Below are 16791 nucleotides of genomic sequence, written 5' to 3' on the forward strand. Positions count from 1 at the left end.
TTTTCATCATCCGGTTGTATATTATAAAAAACCCAGCAGCATCACAAAATTGTCAGAATTTTGCTCTTCTTGAGTATATTGTCTTTCCTCTAGGCTCTGCATTCTCCATTTTTCCTCTAATTTTTGTGACATTTTAAAAAGAAAATTGTCTATATTGGGTCTGATTTCAATTTCTCAAGATTTACATGTCATCATCTCAAGTTTTGTGATTATCTTGACTTTTACTTGCTCTAGAACATAAATTCCCCTACCTTTCTTTTTTTTTAATCTATTTTAAATTATAGAAGTGATATAACAATACTATTAGAGAAAATTTATCTTAAATGTAAGAAAAATTGAGCCATAGTCCTGCCATCCAGTCAGAATTGATGTTACCATTTTTGTGTGTTTTGTGTGTTTCAGGCTTCAGGTGAGATGGCAGAGTGTCTCTGTGGTCACGTGTTCGTCCCACCCAAGCAGACTCCTGCAGTTTGACCCTTTCATATATCCCATGTGGCCGAGCTCGGCCACTTCTCTCCTGTTTTCTGTCTCTCCAAATCCTTCTCTTTTACATTCTCTCATTCTGTGTCCCCCCCACCCTATGAAAATCTCTCTCATTCCTTTGCAGCTACATATGGTACAATGTAATCTACCTATTAACTACCCATGCTTCACGCCACAAGATAGGAGAAGGGGAAATATGGTAATAGGTTTCCAAAAAGAATTTGGGGACATGGAGGAGAAAGAATGATGAATTCTCAAACCAAATTCCAGGCAAAATTCTAGAACAGCTTCATAATGTTTGGTTTATTAGCACTTAGCTAAGAGTTAGAAGCCAGCATGGGTTTATTGAGAATAAATGTGTCAAACTGAGCTCTCTTTTTTTGGAGCATTATGGACTGGCATTTTAGGGAGCCATAAATTTAATGTATTATAGTTTCAGTAAAGCATAATCATAGCAATAAAGTAATAATACTAATACAGATAAATGGAACCATGTTACTTCAAAGCCCTCAAAGGTGGCTTCTTATTACACTAAGAATAAAATCCAGAATCCTGTATGATCTGGCTCTTGCCATCTCTTGGTCTTTATTTCCTGTGCCTCTTCCTCTTATTAATTCTTTTCTGGCTTAGCTGGCCCTCTTCATGTTTCTCCACCATGAATATGCCAAGCATACTCAGGGCCCTTTAGGCTGGAGTGCTCTTTCCTGAGATACTTGTTTCACCTTCTCCCTGATTTAAGTCACCTCTGCTCAGGAAACCATCCCTCCCACGCCTATCTAAAATAATACACCCAACACATGCTCCACTTATACGGCTTTGTCTCTCCTAAGCTCATATCATTACCTGTGAAGTTAGTTTTCAAATATTTGAACACGTTCTCTAACTGTAGCCAGTAGGGGTTGACACTTAATAGCCTACAGATTTAAGTCCACATTCCTTAGTATGGAGTTCAAGACCTTTTGCAATGTGGCCTGAATCTAACCTTTCTAGTTTTACCTCCCGCTTCATTCTGCTTGTGTCATCCTGCACAATCTTTCCTGCCTCCCCTGAGCCACCCCCACCCACCTTGACCACACATATTCTTCCTGTGTCCATGCCCCAGTGTAATGATTAGAATAGAAGTGAGGCAGATATTACCCCTGTGATCTTAGAAACATTCTTTAGTTACTTAATACCTTGATATCTTTCTCTGTGAAAACAGTGTAAGTATCCTATAAGGTTGTAATGAAACAAGGTAATGTATGTTAAGTGCTTGGCACAGAATTAGTGCTTCTCTTTCTTTTTCCTTCACTAACTAGACCAACTCATCTTCTGATCCTGAAACATGAGGGGCAGTCACTCCTTAATTAGATTAGTAGGTCATTGTCAGTCTGGAGAATAAACTTCTGTGCCACACAAATATGTCATTGGCTTTGACTTTCCAAATTATTTTTATCAGGGTCTTGGATGAAACGTTGCAAGTGAACTAGTGTTTTTCCAGCTTAAGGTCACTCAGCTAGTTAAGTGACAAGGTCCACCCAGGTCCACACGACTCAAAAACTTGTCCTACTATGCTGTAAGAACTATAGAACTGGCAGTGGAGGAACAGAATCTGGTCTTATTTTTATTGTGGTAATCTGAAATGGTCTGAAACAAAGCTGATGTATTTTTAGGGGGCATTAACAGAGGTATAGTTAAAATCAAGAAAAATATTAGTCTGGAGCATAGAAGGCACTCAATAAATGTTTTGCTTTGTCTTTTTTTAAAATCATATTGACTTGTCAGACTACATTTGGAATATTGTATTCCATTCTTGGTGCCACAGGTTAGGAGTTGCTCTGCCAAACCAGACTTGGGGAGATTCAGCCAATGAACACTCTGGAAACCATGTCAGATGAGGAAGGGTTGAAAGAAGTGTGGGTGTTGAACCTGGCTGGGGAATGGGTAGAAGGGTTGGAGTGGACCAGCTTTTTTCCAAGTATTTCAAGATCTGATTGAGGAAGAGGGGTTAACTTGTTCTGTGAAGCTGGCGGGCACAACCAAGGCCAGCATTTATGAGGAAGTTGATTTTCAATCACCAGAAGAAAGACATTTAAAGTTTGTTTTCTAACAGTAGAACAGAACAATAGGGATGACATTATTCACAGGAGTAAACTTCCTGTGATTGGAGATATTTGGATATAGGTTAGGAAATCATTTTGGGGAATATTTTATGGTGGTATATATGGTAGGTGGCAGATTAGACTTTCCCAGCTAAAGAAAATTTGATTAATCTTCTCTGTTTATTTTTATCTCAGGAGCTACATTATAAATTTCCTGGGGCCAAGGATAGGTCCCTTTCTTCTGTTATCTCCAAAAGCTTCTTGAGGATGATTGTTTTTTTTTTATTTATTTATACATCTTCCATGTAAGATAATTTTTAAATAAACAAATAAACTTTCTAATCTTCTTTTGCCTCACCTCCTCTACCATTTCCTCCTCCACCAAAAAAACGCAACAATCTAAGCCTGAGATAGACAGTGTAGATATGTATTATAATATTCTCAATCCAAAAGTCCCTCCCTTAAGTCATCTAGATTTCTGAGACTTCTCAATCTTCTTCCACATCTGTAGTGACATGCCCAAGGTCCCAGATTGGATTGTGGCAGAAATGGGCCTAGGAATCAGGCTTTCTGGCTCCTACCCTCCTTCTTTCCATTACCCCATAACACCCATGGGACACATTGTAAGATCCAGAAATTGATGGCTGGTAGCCTGCCTCCATGTTATTTTGATGAGGGGAATCCAGGACAGTTGCTGCTATTATAAATGATTATGGCACTTTCCAAATCCTAGCTTTCATAACTTCATTCCGTTTGTTCTGTTGCCAGGTTCATATTCAGATATTGTTTTCATTTGGTGTCTGGGAGGTTGTCTTTTTTTTTTTTTCTGTCAACTCTTTATGGACAAGTGTTTGCTTATTAAGTTTTCTTCTGTGCTATAGTGTGAAAACATTTTTCCCCCCTTTTGGTTTTGTTTTGTGTGTTTTATGCTCAGTGACTGTTGTGGGATTGGGTAGATGAGCCCACATACAGATTTAGGTTGGTCCTCTGTGGGTGGTTTAGAATGTTTGTGACATTTATGGTCTGCAGAAGCCGAAGGGGTGGCCTGTTCCATACCCTCCTTGCAAGGATAGGTATGTCATGTGTTTGCCAGACCATGCTTAGCTATTTGCCTTTGGAATTTTACCATAACTTCTTTTTTGGGGACTGATTCTCCACACTTTTTTCTTTAATCTGTAAACTATTATAATTTCTTGCAGCTTTATGAAGGATTTATATATTGGATAGATTGTTGGGTAAGGAGAAAGAGAAAGAGAGTACGGATTTGGGGAATGAGTGGCATAAAGGGGGATGCAGGGCTTGGGTCTTCCGCTGCCAAAAGTTAAATACTTTTAACTTTTTGAGATTGATTTTTGAAGGTGTTGATAGAGTGTAGGTAGTACTGCCTAGTTCAGCGTTTATACCTCTGGGTGTTTTGATAAGCCTTGTAGCTCACACATAAAGCACTCACATTACCAAATGTTAATTCATTTTATTAACTAAGGATATTTCTATGTATTTTATGTGGCACATGATTCCTTCCATCCCATTGGTGAATATGTCCAGCAAATAGTTTATGGTGAAACATCTAAAATGACAGTAAAACTTAGATTAAAAGAAGTCATTGGTAACTGACTTGTTATAGTCAAGTAGTCACATGTTTTTCATTCGCTGACTAGGATGCATGTTTAAAATACAGCTTTGGAACTCAATTAGGAGAGACAGAGTTGGAGCAGAGATGAACATGTATTAAATTAACCTAGTCATTAGTTTTTAATTTAAATACTGTTCAGCTAAATAATTTGGCACCCAGTAAGTTTCAGTGGTGCTCCGCTGGCAGTTTAAGCACATCACTAATTATTCACAGGCTTTTCCCCCCCTCCTCTTCTCAAAGAAATGTGGAGCCAGCAATTTATTGTGGTAAAAATATTTTCGTGCACTTGCTTTTTCTGTGGAAATATTTTTCGCACATGGATGACTGGTACTACAAAGTTAGCTTTCACCGCCTTCAGGTCAGTTCGTTTTAGAACATTTGGAAAACGATACCCTTGAAATAAGAAAATTAAGCAAGGGAAAGAGCAGTCTGCAGCAGCTTGCGGAGGATTGGGTTTGAGGCTCAAACTGAAGATTTTTCCTGTCATATGATTAAAAGTTGAGAGTTCTCTAAATCAGCCTACTCAGCTTTTTCTGGAGAGAGACTTCCTACCTCGTTTGTTTCTCTCTCCCCCACCTCACATGTCTTTTATTGTCACATACTAAACCAACTGTGGGAGTTTTGTGGATAGGCTGAGAAATAGTGAAAACAAAGGACTTGATGTGTGAGAGAGATTTCTTAAAAATGTTTATTTTTGAGAGAGAGAGAGAGCGCATGCAAGGGGGGCAGGGGTAGAGAGAGGGGGTGGACAGAGGATTTGAAGTGGTCTCTGAGCTGTCAGCAGCGAGCAGCCCCGATGCGGGGCTTGAACTCACAAACCCTGAGATCATGACCTGAGCAATGTTGGACACGCAACCGACTGAGCCGCCCAGGTGCCCAAGATTTTTATATATATATGTATATATATATATATATATATATATATTTATTTATATAAGCATATATATATATTTATATATTTATATAAGCATATATATATGCTTTTTTTTTTTTTTTAAAGCAGACAACAGGACTTTGCATAATAAAGAGCAGGGTTCTTTCTTCTGCGTACAGAACCTAGATGGTCATCCCCTCCACTTATGTGAATACACGGGAAAGTCTACATGAAGTAGCGGACAGAAGGTGGGTGTTAAAGTTTGTCTTGATCTGGATTGTCTCTTCCCAGCTGAAAACTCTTTACTGGCTCCCCATCACCCTAAAGCAGCGTAAATCTGAACATGCATTAGAATCACCTGAGGGCTTGTTAACACGGAATACCAGGCCTCACTCTCTGAGTTTCTCATTATAGGGAGGGGCCTGATAATTGCATTTCTAGCAGGTTCCAAGGTGATTCTGATGTTGCTGGTCCAGGCACCACACTCTGAGAACCACAGACTCTAGAGAGTGAGTTGGGAGTTATGCACATAATAGAAAGTCTTTGATGAACCCATCCTCTGCCTTTCTCTCCAGGCTTGTATCCTGTTAATTCCCTCTTGACTAGTAAGCTTCAGCAATGTCCAACTGCTTTCAGTTCATCAATATACATGTGTTATTACTCAAAATGAATTACTCGTGCTCTGCAGAGAGAGTGAGGGTGATTTAAAGAGTGAGGATGGTTTTGTCTGTTTTACTAATCCATAAACACACACATACGCATCCATGAACATCTTGATAAGGGTAGGAGCCAGAAGATGAGAATCTGCTGTTCCCCCAATGGTCTCTTCCTGCTCGCCTTTCCTAGAGTAGTGAACTGATCATGCTGAAAGGGATTCTAGTGTTAAACATGCATATCTCTGTATAACATGAGTTGTAAACACAAGCCCACCATTTCATCTGGCTCCTAACCGAAGAATCAGTAACCCATTTCAATTCCAGAGGAAACACTGTGATCAGCTTCTTGAGAAGTAGGACGACTTTATACCTTATGGGTGTTCTCAAGGATTTCAAGGGATAATTTTGACTAAATATGACTTCACCTTGTATGCCAGCTGTAGGGCTCATTGTCTTGTAGGATGAGTCTTTACTGTCTCCGTGTATTTACATCCTTTCGTCTTTGTTGGATCAGCATACTCTGAAGCCATATCTGTGTCTCCATTTCATTTGGGGCTTTGTGGAGAGTACTCTGGACTGGCTCACTCAATGTGGCAATACATCATCTATCATGATAGCTTATTTAATAAGTGTTCAATGAAACTTATTGAATAAATGAGTAAAATAACAAAGGAACAGTGGAATTGGATGATCTTATTAGAAAGAAGAAGATACAGACTTTCTTTTTGTGAGAGACAATTGTGGATCAATGGAGTATCAAAGAAGGAAGGCACCTTGGGATTGTTTAATTAAAACCCCTTTTATGATAAATCCTAGAAAAGCAAAGTGATTTTACCCAACGTTTCTTTCATTTAATCATTCTGCTTATCCTTTTCTGGATAGATTTCTAGGTTAGCCAAATCCCTTTTAAAGTACAATAACTAGATTAAAAAAAAAAAAACACCCTAGTATTAACTACCATGGTCTCTCTCTGTGGACAGATTTCCCCTTTAGCATTTGCATGTTACACTAATTTAAATTATTTCAGCATTTTGTTGACTCTTCATCATAAAAAAAAAAAAAGAATGACCATGTATTGTTCCTGCAAAGGCAAGTGTTTTATTCAGTTTGTATCCTCTTTGCTCGGGATAATAATTGGCCCTTGGGCATTCAAAAGTTTGGTCGTTGCTGAAATAAGTGAACTGGGGGAAGCTTTGAATCAGTTATTTGCCCCTTTTATAATCTTAGAACCACAGTGCTATTAAGGATCTTCAGAGATCCATTGGAAATCATGGCTTTTAAAATAAGAAAGCACTTATATCCCCTTGGCATAGACTCTATCACAGTTTAATTCCACTGAGATAAATTCTTTTTAAAAAATTTTTATTTATTGATTGATTGATTTGAGGGAGTAGGGAGGAGCAGAGAGAGGGGGGCAAGGCATCTGAAGCCAGCTGTGTGCTGACAGCAGAGAGCCCGATGTAGGGCTCAAACTTATGAACTGTGAGATCATGACCTGAGCCGAAGTCAGACACTCAACTGACTGAGCCACCCAGGTGCCTCCCCCACTGAGATAAATTCTTAAATTTAAAAATTCTAAGTATTTTAACATCTTATGTAGCTAAATTTCATGTCATTTAATCATGGACACAATTACAGCTTAGCTTCTGTTGTCTTTTTTTTTTTTTTTTGTAAAGTACTTCTTTTTGTCCAGTTTCTCTCCTCACTTTCATGTACTTATGTCGTTCAGCTTTCCTTCCTCAGGATGGATAGACTCTGCCTCTTCCCTACTCCACTTGCTTCAGAATTCAAGTATTTCGTGCATATGAGTAGCAGAACTGAGTCACACGTGTAACTTGAAACACACGGGAGTCTGGGTGATACAGTTTTTAGTTGTCCAGATTCTGCATTTCAGGGGGTTGGAACAGATCCTGAGCGAGCTAATCCACAGCATCTACTGATGCCTACTGAAATTATGTGTCAGCTCAGTGTTTAAAGCAGTCTGTAGTCATGAACCCAGAGTTCTGCAGTGCACTTACTAGGGGATGTGCTGGAAATCCATGAAGAGATCACTTGTTTCAGCCATAGTTTTGCTTTGTGAGTTGAAAATGAAAGTAATTGCTGACTACCTGCCTTACACCCTGCCCTAGCCCCTGTGTGTGCTGGGGACAGTAACCCATGCAAGGGAGTTATTGCCACCCTGACCCTGGCTCTGATGACGGTAGCTCCGAGGTAACTGCCAGTCTCCTGAGAGCCTGGGGATGGCTCTGCTTGTGGGATGTGAGCATTCTACCTCACCAACTCAAGAGCCAGCAAACAAAACTCCAGACTGCTACCAGGAGAATCTTCCTAAAACATAAATCATAGTTACTTCCCAATTTAGGATTTTCCCATCCCATCCTATTTCAAGGATCAAGATAAGCTTATCCTTCTTAAAATGGCATGCAAAGCCTTCCATGATTTGGTCCTATCTACCTCATCTACCTCAAGTCTTTCCTCTGTTCCTTAAACAATTTCAACTATGAGCTATTCTAGTTATATTCTAACTGCATGGAACTGCTGAAAATTACCCATATGTACCATGCTGCTTCATGCTTGTGTGTCTTTACTGATAAAACACCTTGGTTTGAATCCCAGATCCACTATGTTTATAGGGTTATTGCTTAGCACAGGGCCTGGCCTAGAGAACGTGGTTAGTATCAGTATGTGAGGCAATAAAATCGTAAAGAAGGGGAAATGTGCTGTCTTTGGGACCAGATAGACTTTTTTGATAGCCCCGATTTAGCACTTCATTGCTCTGAATCCATAGTCCATCACATAACTATCTTGAGTGTCCACTTTCAATAAAGAATGATCTCAGGAATGTGGAAAAATAGTGCGTTTGAAGTGTCTGTCACATGCTTGCACATGGTAGATGGCCAGTTAACGGTAGTTCTTGTCTCTTCCGTTATTTATATCAACTGTAACTTAACTCCTTTCTACTGAGTAACATTGGCTACTGAGGGTCTCAGAATGTCACAGTCCCTCTAAATTTTTTTTTACTGGGTCATTATTTTTCTAACTTGAGTAGCAGGAAATGTCTTATTTGTTCATAGAACTAACTAACTGGCATTCTTGGCTTTGGATTATCACAGCTTTGTGTCCCTCTGTCCACCAGGTGTGAGGGTAGGAGGCAGAAAAAAGAAAGGAAAACAAATAAAGGCCGAACTTGCCCTCTTGTTCCATGGATACTCAGAACTAGAAGAAATCTTTTCCAGATGGTCTTTTGCAGTATACTGTACTGTTTCCCCAACCCCAGCTAATATTTTATGTCCATTCTCTACCAAGCTTAATTCAGTTGCTTTCTCCTACCAAATGAATCTTGTCTTTGATATCAGCAGACTCATTTATCTGTTTAGTCTAGTGATAGTATAATTCAGAGATCGTATTTGACATTCAGGTAAGTGATGCCTGTTTGAATCTCATGTTTGAAAGACACATGCAGTTAAATATATTTATTGAAGAAACCTTGTACACAATTTACTGTCACTTGTATTACTTGTCCATTGGCCTATACATGTCATTTTTGAGGGGAAATCTTAGCCCTGAGGCCTTTTGGCCAGTAGACTGACTTTCATATTGAATTCTATTGTCCATGAACTTTAAATTCCTTAGAAGGGGAGATGATCAGTCTTTAGAGATGTGACGTTATCTGACACTAAAAAAAATATGTATGTATTGGGGTGCCTGGGTGGCTCAGTCAGGAAAGTGTTTGACTTTGACTCGTCATGATTTCATGGTTTGTGGGTTTGAGCCCCACATAAGGCTCTGTGCTGGCAGCTCAGAGCCTTTAGCCTGATTCACATTCTGTGTCTCCCTCTGTCTCTGCCCCTCCCTGATATGCTCTGTCTCTCAAAAATGAATAAATGTAAAAAAATAATTAAAAAATATGTATATATACGTACATATATATGGATATTTTTACATATGTATGTATATATTTCTAACTCCAACATTATGACATCCTATCATTTATTAAATTTTAACTATGGTATATCTAGCAATCTCTTAGTAAAATTTGGAAGAATTGATGTTCTCCCTAGGACATTTACTAATCCAAGGGGAAGGCCTAGATGTCTTCTACCACCTGGATAGACATTTATAAATTAATCTACATGAGTAAATAGTTCACTAAAGGTATCCTAAAATAAGTTAATATTCTGAAAAAGGAAACTTGATTCCAGATTTGGAGGGCAAAATGGGAAAAGACACAGCCAATCCACTGTTTATTTGTTATGGAGATGGAGATGCCAAACATGTTTAATTATTTACTCAAAGTTACAGAGCTACTTAATGCAAATTGGCATTCAAACTCACTGTTTGAATATTGTTGTATATTAACTGACTGACTTTAAGTAAAACTTGGCAACATTTAGTAATTACTGTGAAAAGCTCAGAAATGTTAGTCTCTCTTTCTCTTTCTCTCTTTTTTTCCACAGTGAGAGGAACGGTGTTGAAATAGTCTTAAATGAAGAACACATTGTACTTAATTTTATCCTTTTGGGCAAGGCATTGTACTTTAGCTTTCATGGCTCCTGGGGATGAAAGAGATAACGCGAGTGTTTTTTCTTCTTCCTTTACTCATTCTTCCCTAGTAACCCACCCGCTCCTAAGAGAATAGCATTGCTTCATAGAGACCAGGTGTGTATTTCTTTCCAGTTCCAAAGAAACACAGAGATACTGCAAAGGGAATTTCTGCCACAGTACATCCTTATTTCATGGTGTAAGTACATTGGAAAGGAAGGATTCAGTGGGTTCCCTTATCTGTAGTCAAGGGATTTCTAAGCTCCTAAAAGAGAAGAGGTAATGATTAAGTACACAAAACTTTATGTATGTATATATGCATATATGTAAGTGTCAAGTCTTCTTTGAGACAGTGAGTTTCTGGTTTATACAAATTTAAGACCTTATTTCCCCAAATCTATCTTACAGACCTTTTCAGAGGCAATTAGATTTAATGCGGATTATGGAGTTTTTGAAGTAGTTAACAATGCTCCACAACTTCTGGAAAAGCAACTGAAAAAAATTCTACAAAGCCAGCAACCTCGAAATCCCATCTATGATGTTGTAAGGAAAGGAAAGAATGATATTAAACCTGTTCAAATGAATGCCCCCTATGAAAATGAGACCATTAATGTCAACTACAATATTATGGTAAGAAAGTATACTTGATAAATATACTAGGTAACTAAAGCATTAGGTAAAATTAACATGAGGTTCCTTGGGCTTGCCTTTCTGAAATGTAACTATATTTATTAAATTTTATTGTACTTATACATAGAATTTGTTAGTTGTTGTATCATCTTTTTCATATCAAATGGCCAATTTAATCTAGCAGTTTTGTTGATATTTGATTTTTAATATGAGAAGATTCACATAACTTGCTTTCAATACTTGGGATATAAGGCTAATTTGGGGGAAGTAGAAATATGTATATCCCTTATAGTCTAGATGCACTCTAGAAAATGTGAGTACACAGTAAATTTATCTCCTTTGGGTTCTATCCTAACAAGCAGTTGGGAATTATGATTTCTGACCCTCAAGTTAGGCTATGTGACTCTGACCTCCCTGGCATTAAATTCTACTCTCAGTTTCTGGATTTTGTCTCCTTAACATGAGGTAAAAACAAAACAAAACACACACACAAAAAAACCCCAAAAACCTGGGTTCTAACATTGGTTCTTTAACTTACTGGTTCTGTGTTCTTGAACAAATCATTTTGATGAGCCTTATTTTCATCACCTGTCAGATGATACCATCACCACTTACTACTTAGGTTTGTTGTATGGTTCAGCTGAAAATAAAATGAATGTTTAACATTTTCCATGATTTGAAGTGTCTGATGGAACTAGACTAAAATATGTTCAACCCTTAAAACATAGCTCTTCTCCAGCCTGACATTTGTTCAATGCTTCTTTTACTGAATTCCAATATATTTCATCTTTGTTTACTTTCATCAAATTAAATGCATTAATAGTAATACTAATAGCATTTAAAATACCTTTATAAATACTAAAAAAAGCTATGTCATAACATTGTTTTGAAGTTTAAACAAGGAAATCTATTCTGATCTATAAAGCACCATATCAATTATTACAATATTCATTCATGATAAAAAGTCTCAACAATCTAGGTTTAGAGGGAACATACCTAAGCATAAGAAAAGCCATATGTGAAAAACCCACAGCTAACATCATCCTCCATGGGGAACAAGTGAGAGCTTTTCCTCTAAAATCAGGAACAGGACAAGGATGTCCACTCTCACCACTTTTATTCAACATAGTACTAGAAGTCCTAGCCACAGCAATCAGACAAGACAAAGAAATAAAGGGCATCTAGATTGGTAAGGAAGAGGTAACATATTTCACTATCTACAGATGACATGATACTATATATAGAAAATCTTAAAGAATTTACCAAAAAACTACTAGAACTGATAAATGAATTCAGTAAAGTTACAGGGTACAAAATTAATATACATAAATCTGTTGCATTTCATGCAAACTCATTCCTAATAAAAACTCATTAAAAAATTAATTACTTAAACTATTAAAGGCTACCCAAAATCAATAGTAAACACTGTAACCATTTCCACTAGATCATAAGAAAAGAAAAAGTATATATCTTCCTTGCAATTCAAAATTATTTTAGACTTCTGGTCCATTGGAGTTGGCGACCTGCAAGAGCAGTTTTGGTACCAGGTGATGGCAGAGGCCAGGCTAGAGTGGTTGAAGGAAAGCTGTGAGAAAGTGTGACAATGCCTATTACTTGAGGAGTTTTCAAGTGTTGTAAGAAAAAAGAAAAAAAAGTGTTGTAAGAAAAAAAAAATTTTTGTTGCACAAAAAATTTTGCAATCAAATAAGACACATCTTTACAGCTTTTGACAGGCACTATTATGGATACTTAACTTCAGAAGATGTCAAGAAAGCATTTAGTCAGGTGGCTCCCAAGTTATCAGAAAGGACTGTTATGCAGGTATTCAGGGCTACTTCAGTGAACAAATCAAAGCACACTTGGTGGAGGGTCCAAAACATCACTACGAGTAGGGAGATAAAACAACCAGAGTCACAACAACAGAGAGCAAGTAACACACTCAAAAAACACCTCCTGAAGGGCCAGGCCCTAGACAGAGTATGACTCCTCTTTAATATAGTAGTGCTCACAGGTGCAGGACACATAACAAGCTTTTAAAACATGTGAGGGACAAAAAACTAGCCAAAATGACAAAATGGAAGAATTCTCCTAAAAACAAATTCCAGGAAGAAATGACAGCTAAAGAATTGATCAAAACAGATATAAACTGTGTAACTGAACAAGAATTTAGAATAATAGTCATAAGATTAATTGCTGGGCTTGAAAAAAGCATAGAAGACAGCAGAGAATCTATTGTTACAGAGATCAAGGAACTAAAAAATAGTCATGATGAATTAAAAAATGTTGTAAATGAGGTGTAAAATAAACTAGAGGCAGTGACAGCTGGACTGAAGAGGCAGAGGGGAGAATAAGTGAAAAAAGATAAAATTATGGAAAAAGATGAAGCCGAGAAAAAAGATAAAATTCTGGACCATGAGGGGAGAATTAGAGACCTAAGTGATTAAATGAAATGGAATAATATCTGTATCATAGGAGTTCCGGAAGAAGAAGAAGAGAGAGAAAGGGGTGGAAGTTGTACTTGAACAAATCATAGCTGAGAACTTCCCCAATCTGGGAAAGGAAACAGACATTGAAATCCAGGAGGCACAGAGAAGTCCCTTCAGATGCAACTTGAATTGATCTTCTGCATGACATATAGTAAAACTGGCAAAATACAAAGATAAAGAGAGAATTCTGAAAGCAGCTAGGGACAAATGGGTCTTAACCTACAAGAGTAGACACATAAGGGTAGTAGCAAACCTATCTACTGAAGCTTGGCAGGCCAGAAAGGAGTGGCAGGAAATTTTCAATGTGCTGAATAGGAAAAATATGCAGCCAAGAATCTTTAGTCCAGCAAGCCTGCCATTCAGAATAGAAGGAGAGATAAATGGGGCGCCTGGGTGGCGCAGTCGGTTAGGCGTCCGACTTCACCCAGGTCACGATCTCGCGGTCCGTGAGTTCGAGCCCCGCGTCGGGCTCTGGGCTGATGGCTCAGAGCCTGGAGCCTGTTTCCGATTCTGTGTCTCCCTCTCTCTCTGCCCCTCCCCCGTTCATGCTCTGTCTCTCTCTGTCCCAAAAATAAAATAAAAACGTTGAAAAAAAAATTAAAAAAAAAAAAAAAAAAAGAAGGAGAGATAAAGGTTTTCCCAGACAAACAAAAACTGAAGGAATTCATCACCGCTAAACCAGCCCTACAAGGGATCCTAAGGGGGATTCTGTGAGTGGAATGTTGCAAAGGACCACAAAGGACCAGAGACATCACTACAAACATGAAGCCTACAGATAACACAATGACTAAATCTATATCTTTCAATAATAACACTGAATGTAAATGGACTAAATGCTCCAACCAAAAGACAGAGGGTATCATAATGGATAAAAAAACAAGACCCATCTATTTGCTGTCTACAAGAGACCCATTTTAGACCTGGGGACACCTTCAGATTGAAAGTGAGGGGATGGAGAACCATCTATCATGTTACTAGAAGTCAAAAGAAAGCTGGAGTAGCCATACTTACATCAGACAAACTAGATTAAACTAAAGGTTGTAAGAAGAGATGAAGAAGGGCATTATATCATAATTACAGGGTCTATCCATCAAGAAGGGCTAACAATTATAAATGTTTACGCACTGAATTTAAAAGTACCCAAATATATAAAACAATCACAAACATAGGCAATCTTATTGGTAAGAATGTGGTAATTGCAGGAGACTTTAATACTCCACTTACAACAATGTACAGGTCATCCAGACAGAAAATCAATAAAGAAACAAGTGCCCTGAATGATACACTGGACCAGATGGATTTGAGAGATACATTCAGAACTTTTCACCCTAAGGCAGCAGAATACAACATTCTTCTCAAGTGCACATGGGACATTCTCGAAGATAGATCACATACTGGGTCACAAAACAGCCCTCAATAAATATAAAAGAATTAAAAGCATACCATGCACATTTTCAGATCACAATGCTATGAAACTTGAAATCAACCACAGGAAAAAGTTTGGAAAACCTCCAAATGCATGGAGATTAAAGAACATCCTACTAAAGAATGAATGGGTCAGCCAGGCAATTAAAGAAGAAATTAAAAAAATGTATGGAAACAAATGAAAATGGAAACACTGTAGTCCAAACCCTTTGGGATGTAGCAAAGGCAGTTCTCAGAGGAAAATACATTGCAATCCAGGCCGAGCTGAAAATAAGAAAAACCCCAAATACAAAATCCAACAGCACACCTAAAGGAACCAGCAGCAGAACAACAAAGAAACCCCAAGGCCAGTAGGAGAAGAGAATTAATAAAGATCAGAGCAGAAATAAACAATGTAGAATCTAAAAAAACCCAAAAAACGGTAGAACAGATCAATGAAACTAGGAGTTGGTTTTTGAAAAAATAAACAAAATTGATAAACCCTTAGCCAGGCTTCTCGAAAAGAAAAGAGAGAAGACCCAAAGAGATAAAATCACAAATGCAAATGGATTTATCACAACCAATCCCTCAGAGGTACAAGAAATTATCAGAGTATACTATGAAAACTATGTCAACAAACTGGACAACCTGGAAGAAATGGACAAATTCCTAGACACCCACACACTACCAAAACTCAAACAGGAAGAAGTAGAAAATTTGAACAGACCCATAACTACTGAAAAAATTGAATCAGTTATCAAAAATCTCCCAACATATAAGAGTCCCGGGCCAGATGGCTTCCCAGGGGAATTCTACTAGACATTTAAAGCATATTTAATACCTATCCTCCTCCAGCTGTTCCAAAACATGGAAACAGAAGGAAAACTTCCAGACTCATTCTATGAAGCCAGAATTACCTTGATTCCCAAACCAGACAGAGACACCACAAAAATGGAGAATTACAGGCCAATATCCTGATGAACATGGATGTAAAAATTCTCAACAAGATAGTAGCAAATCGAATTCAACAGCATATAAAAAGAATTTTTCACCATGATCAATTGGGATTCATTCCTGGGTTGTAGGGCTGGTTCAATATTTGCAAATCAATCAGTGTGATCCATCACATCAGTAAAAGAAAGGATAAGAACCATATGATCCTATCAATAGATGCAGAAAAAGCATTTGACAAAATACAGCATCCTTTCTTCAAACCCTCAAGAAAATTGGGATAGAAGGAACATACCTAAACATCATAAAAGCCATATATGAAAAGCCCAAAGCTAATATCATCCTCAGTGTGCAAAAACTGAGAGCTTTTCCCCCTGAGATCAGGAACATGACAGAGATGTCCACTCTTCCCACTGTTGTTTAACATAGTATTGGAAGTCCTAACATCAGCAATCAGACAACAGAGTGAAATAAAAAGCATCAAAATTGGCAAAGAAGAAGTCAAACTTTCACTTTTTGCAGATGACCTGATACTCTACATGGAAAACCTGAGTACTCCACCAAAAGGCTGCTGCAACTGATACATGAATTCAGCAAAGTTGCAGGGGACAAAATCAATGTACAGAAATCGATTGCATTTCTATACGCCAATAATGAAGCAACAAAAAGAAATCAAGAAATTGATCCCTCTAACAATTGCACCAAGAACCATAAAATACCTAGGGATAAACCTAACCAAAGATATTAAAAATCTGTATGCTCAACTATAGAAAACTTATGAAGGAAATTGAAGAAGACACAAAGAAATGGAAAAACATTCCATGCTTGTGGATTGGAAGAGTAAATATTGTTAAAATGTCAATACTACCCAAAGCAATCTGCAGATTCAATGCAGTCCCAATCAAAATTGCACTGACATTCTTCTCAAAGCTAGAACAAACAATCCTGAAGTTTGTATGGAACCACAAAAGATCCCGAATAGCCAAAGTAATATTGAAAAAGAAAACCAAACAGAATGCATCACAATCCCAGACTTTAGCCTCTACCTCAA

At 37.8% G+C, this 16791-nt stretch overlaps 1 protein-coding gene across 1 annotated transcript in view; it reads left to right on the top strand.

The window, feature by feature from the left end:
• RGS22 (regulator of G protein signaling 22) overlaps positions 1-16791 on the top strand; it is a 144392-nt gene that overhangs the window by 20448 nt on the left and 107153 nt on the right. Inside the window, 1 exon segment of the mRNA XM_030304390.2 lies at positions 10678-10899. Within this exon segment, the coding sequence (XP_030160250.2) occupies positions 10678-10899 (222 nt within the window).

This window comes from Lynx canadensis, chromosome F2, assembly GCF_007474595.2.
Source record: "Lynx canadensis isolate LIC74 chromosome F2, mLynCan4.pri.v2, whole genome shotgun sequence".
NCBI classification, from domain to species: domain Eukaryota; kingdom Metazoa; phylum Chordata; class Mammalia; order Carnivora; family Felidae; genus Lynx; species Lynx canadensis.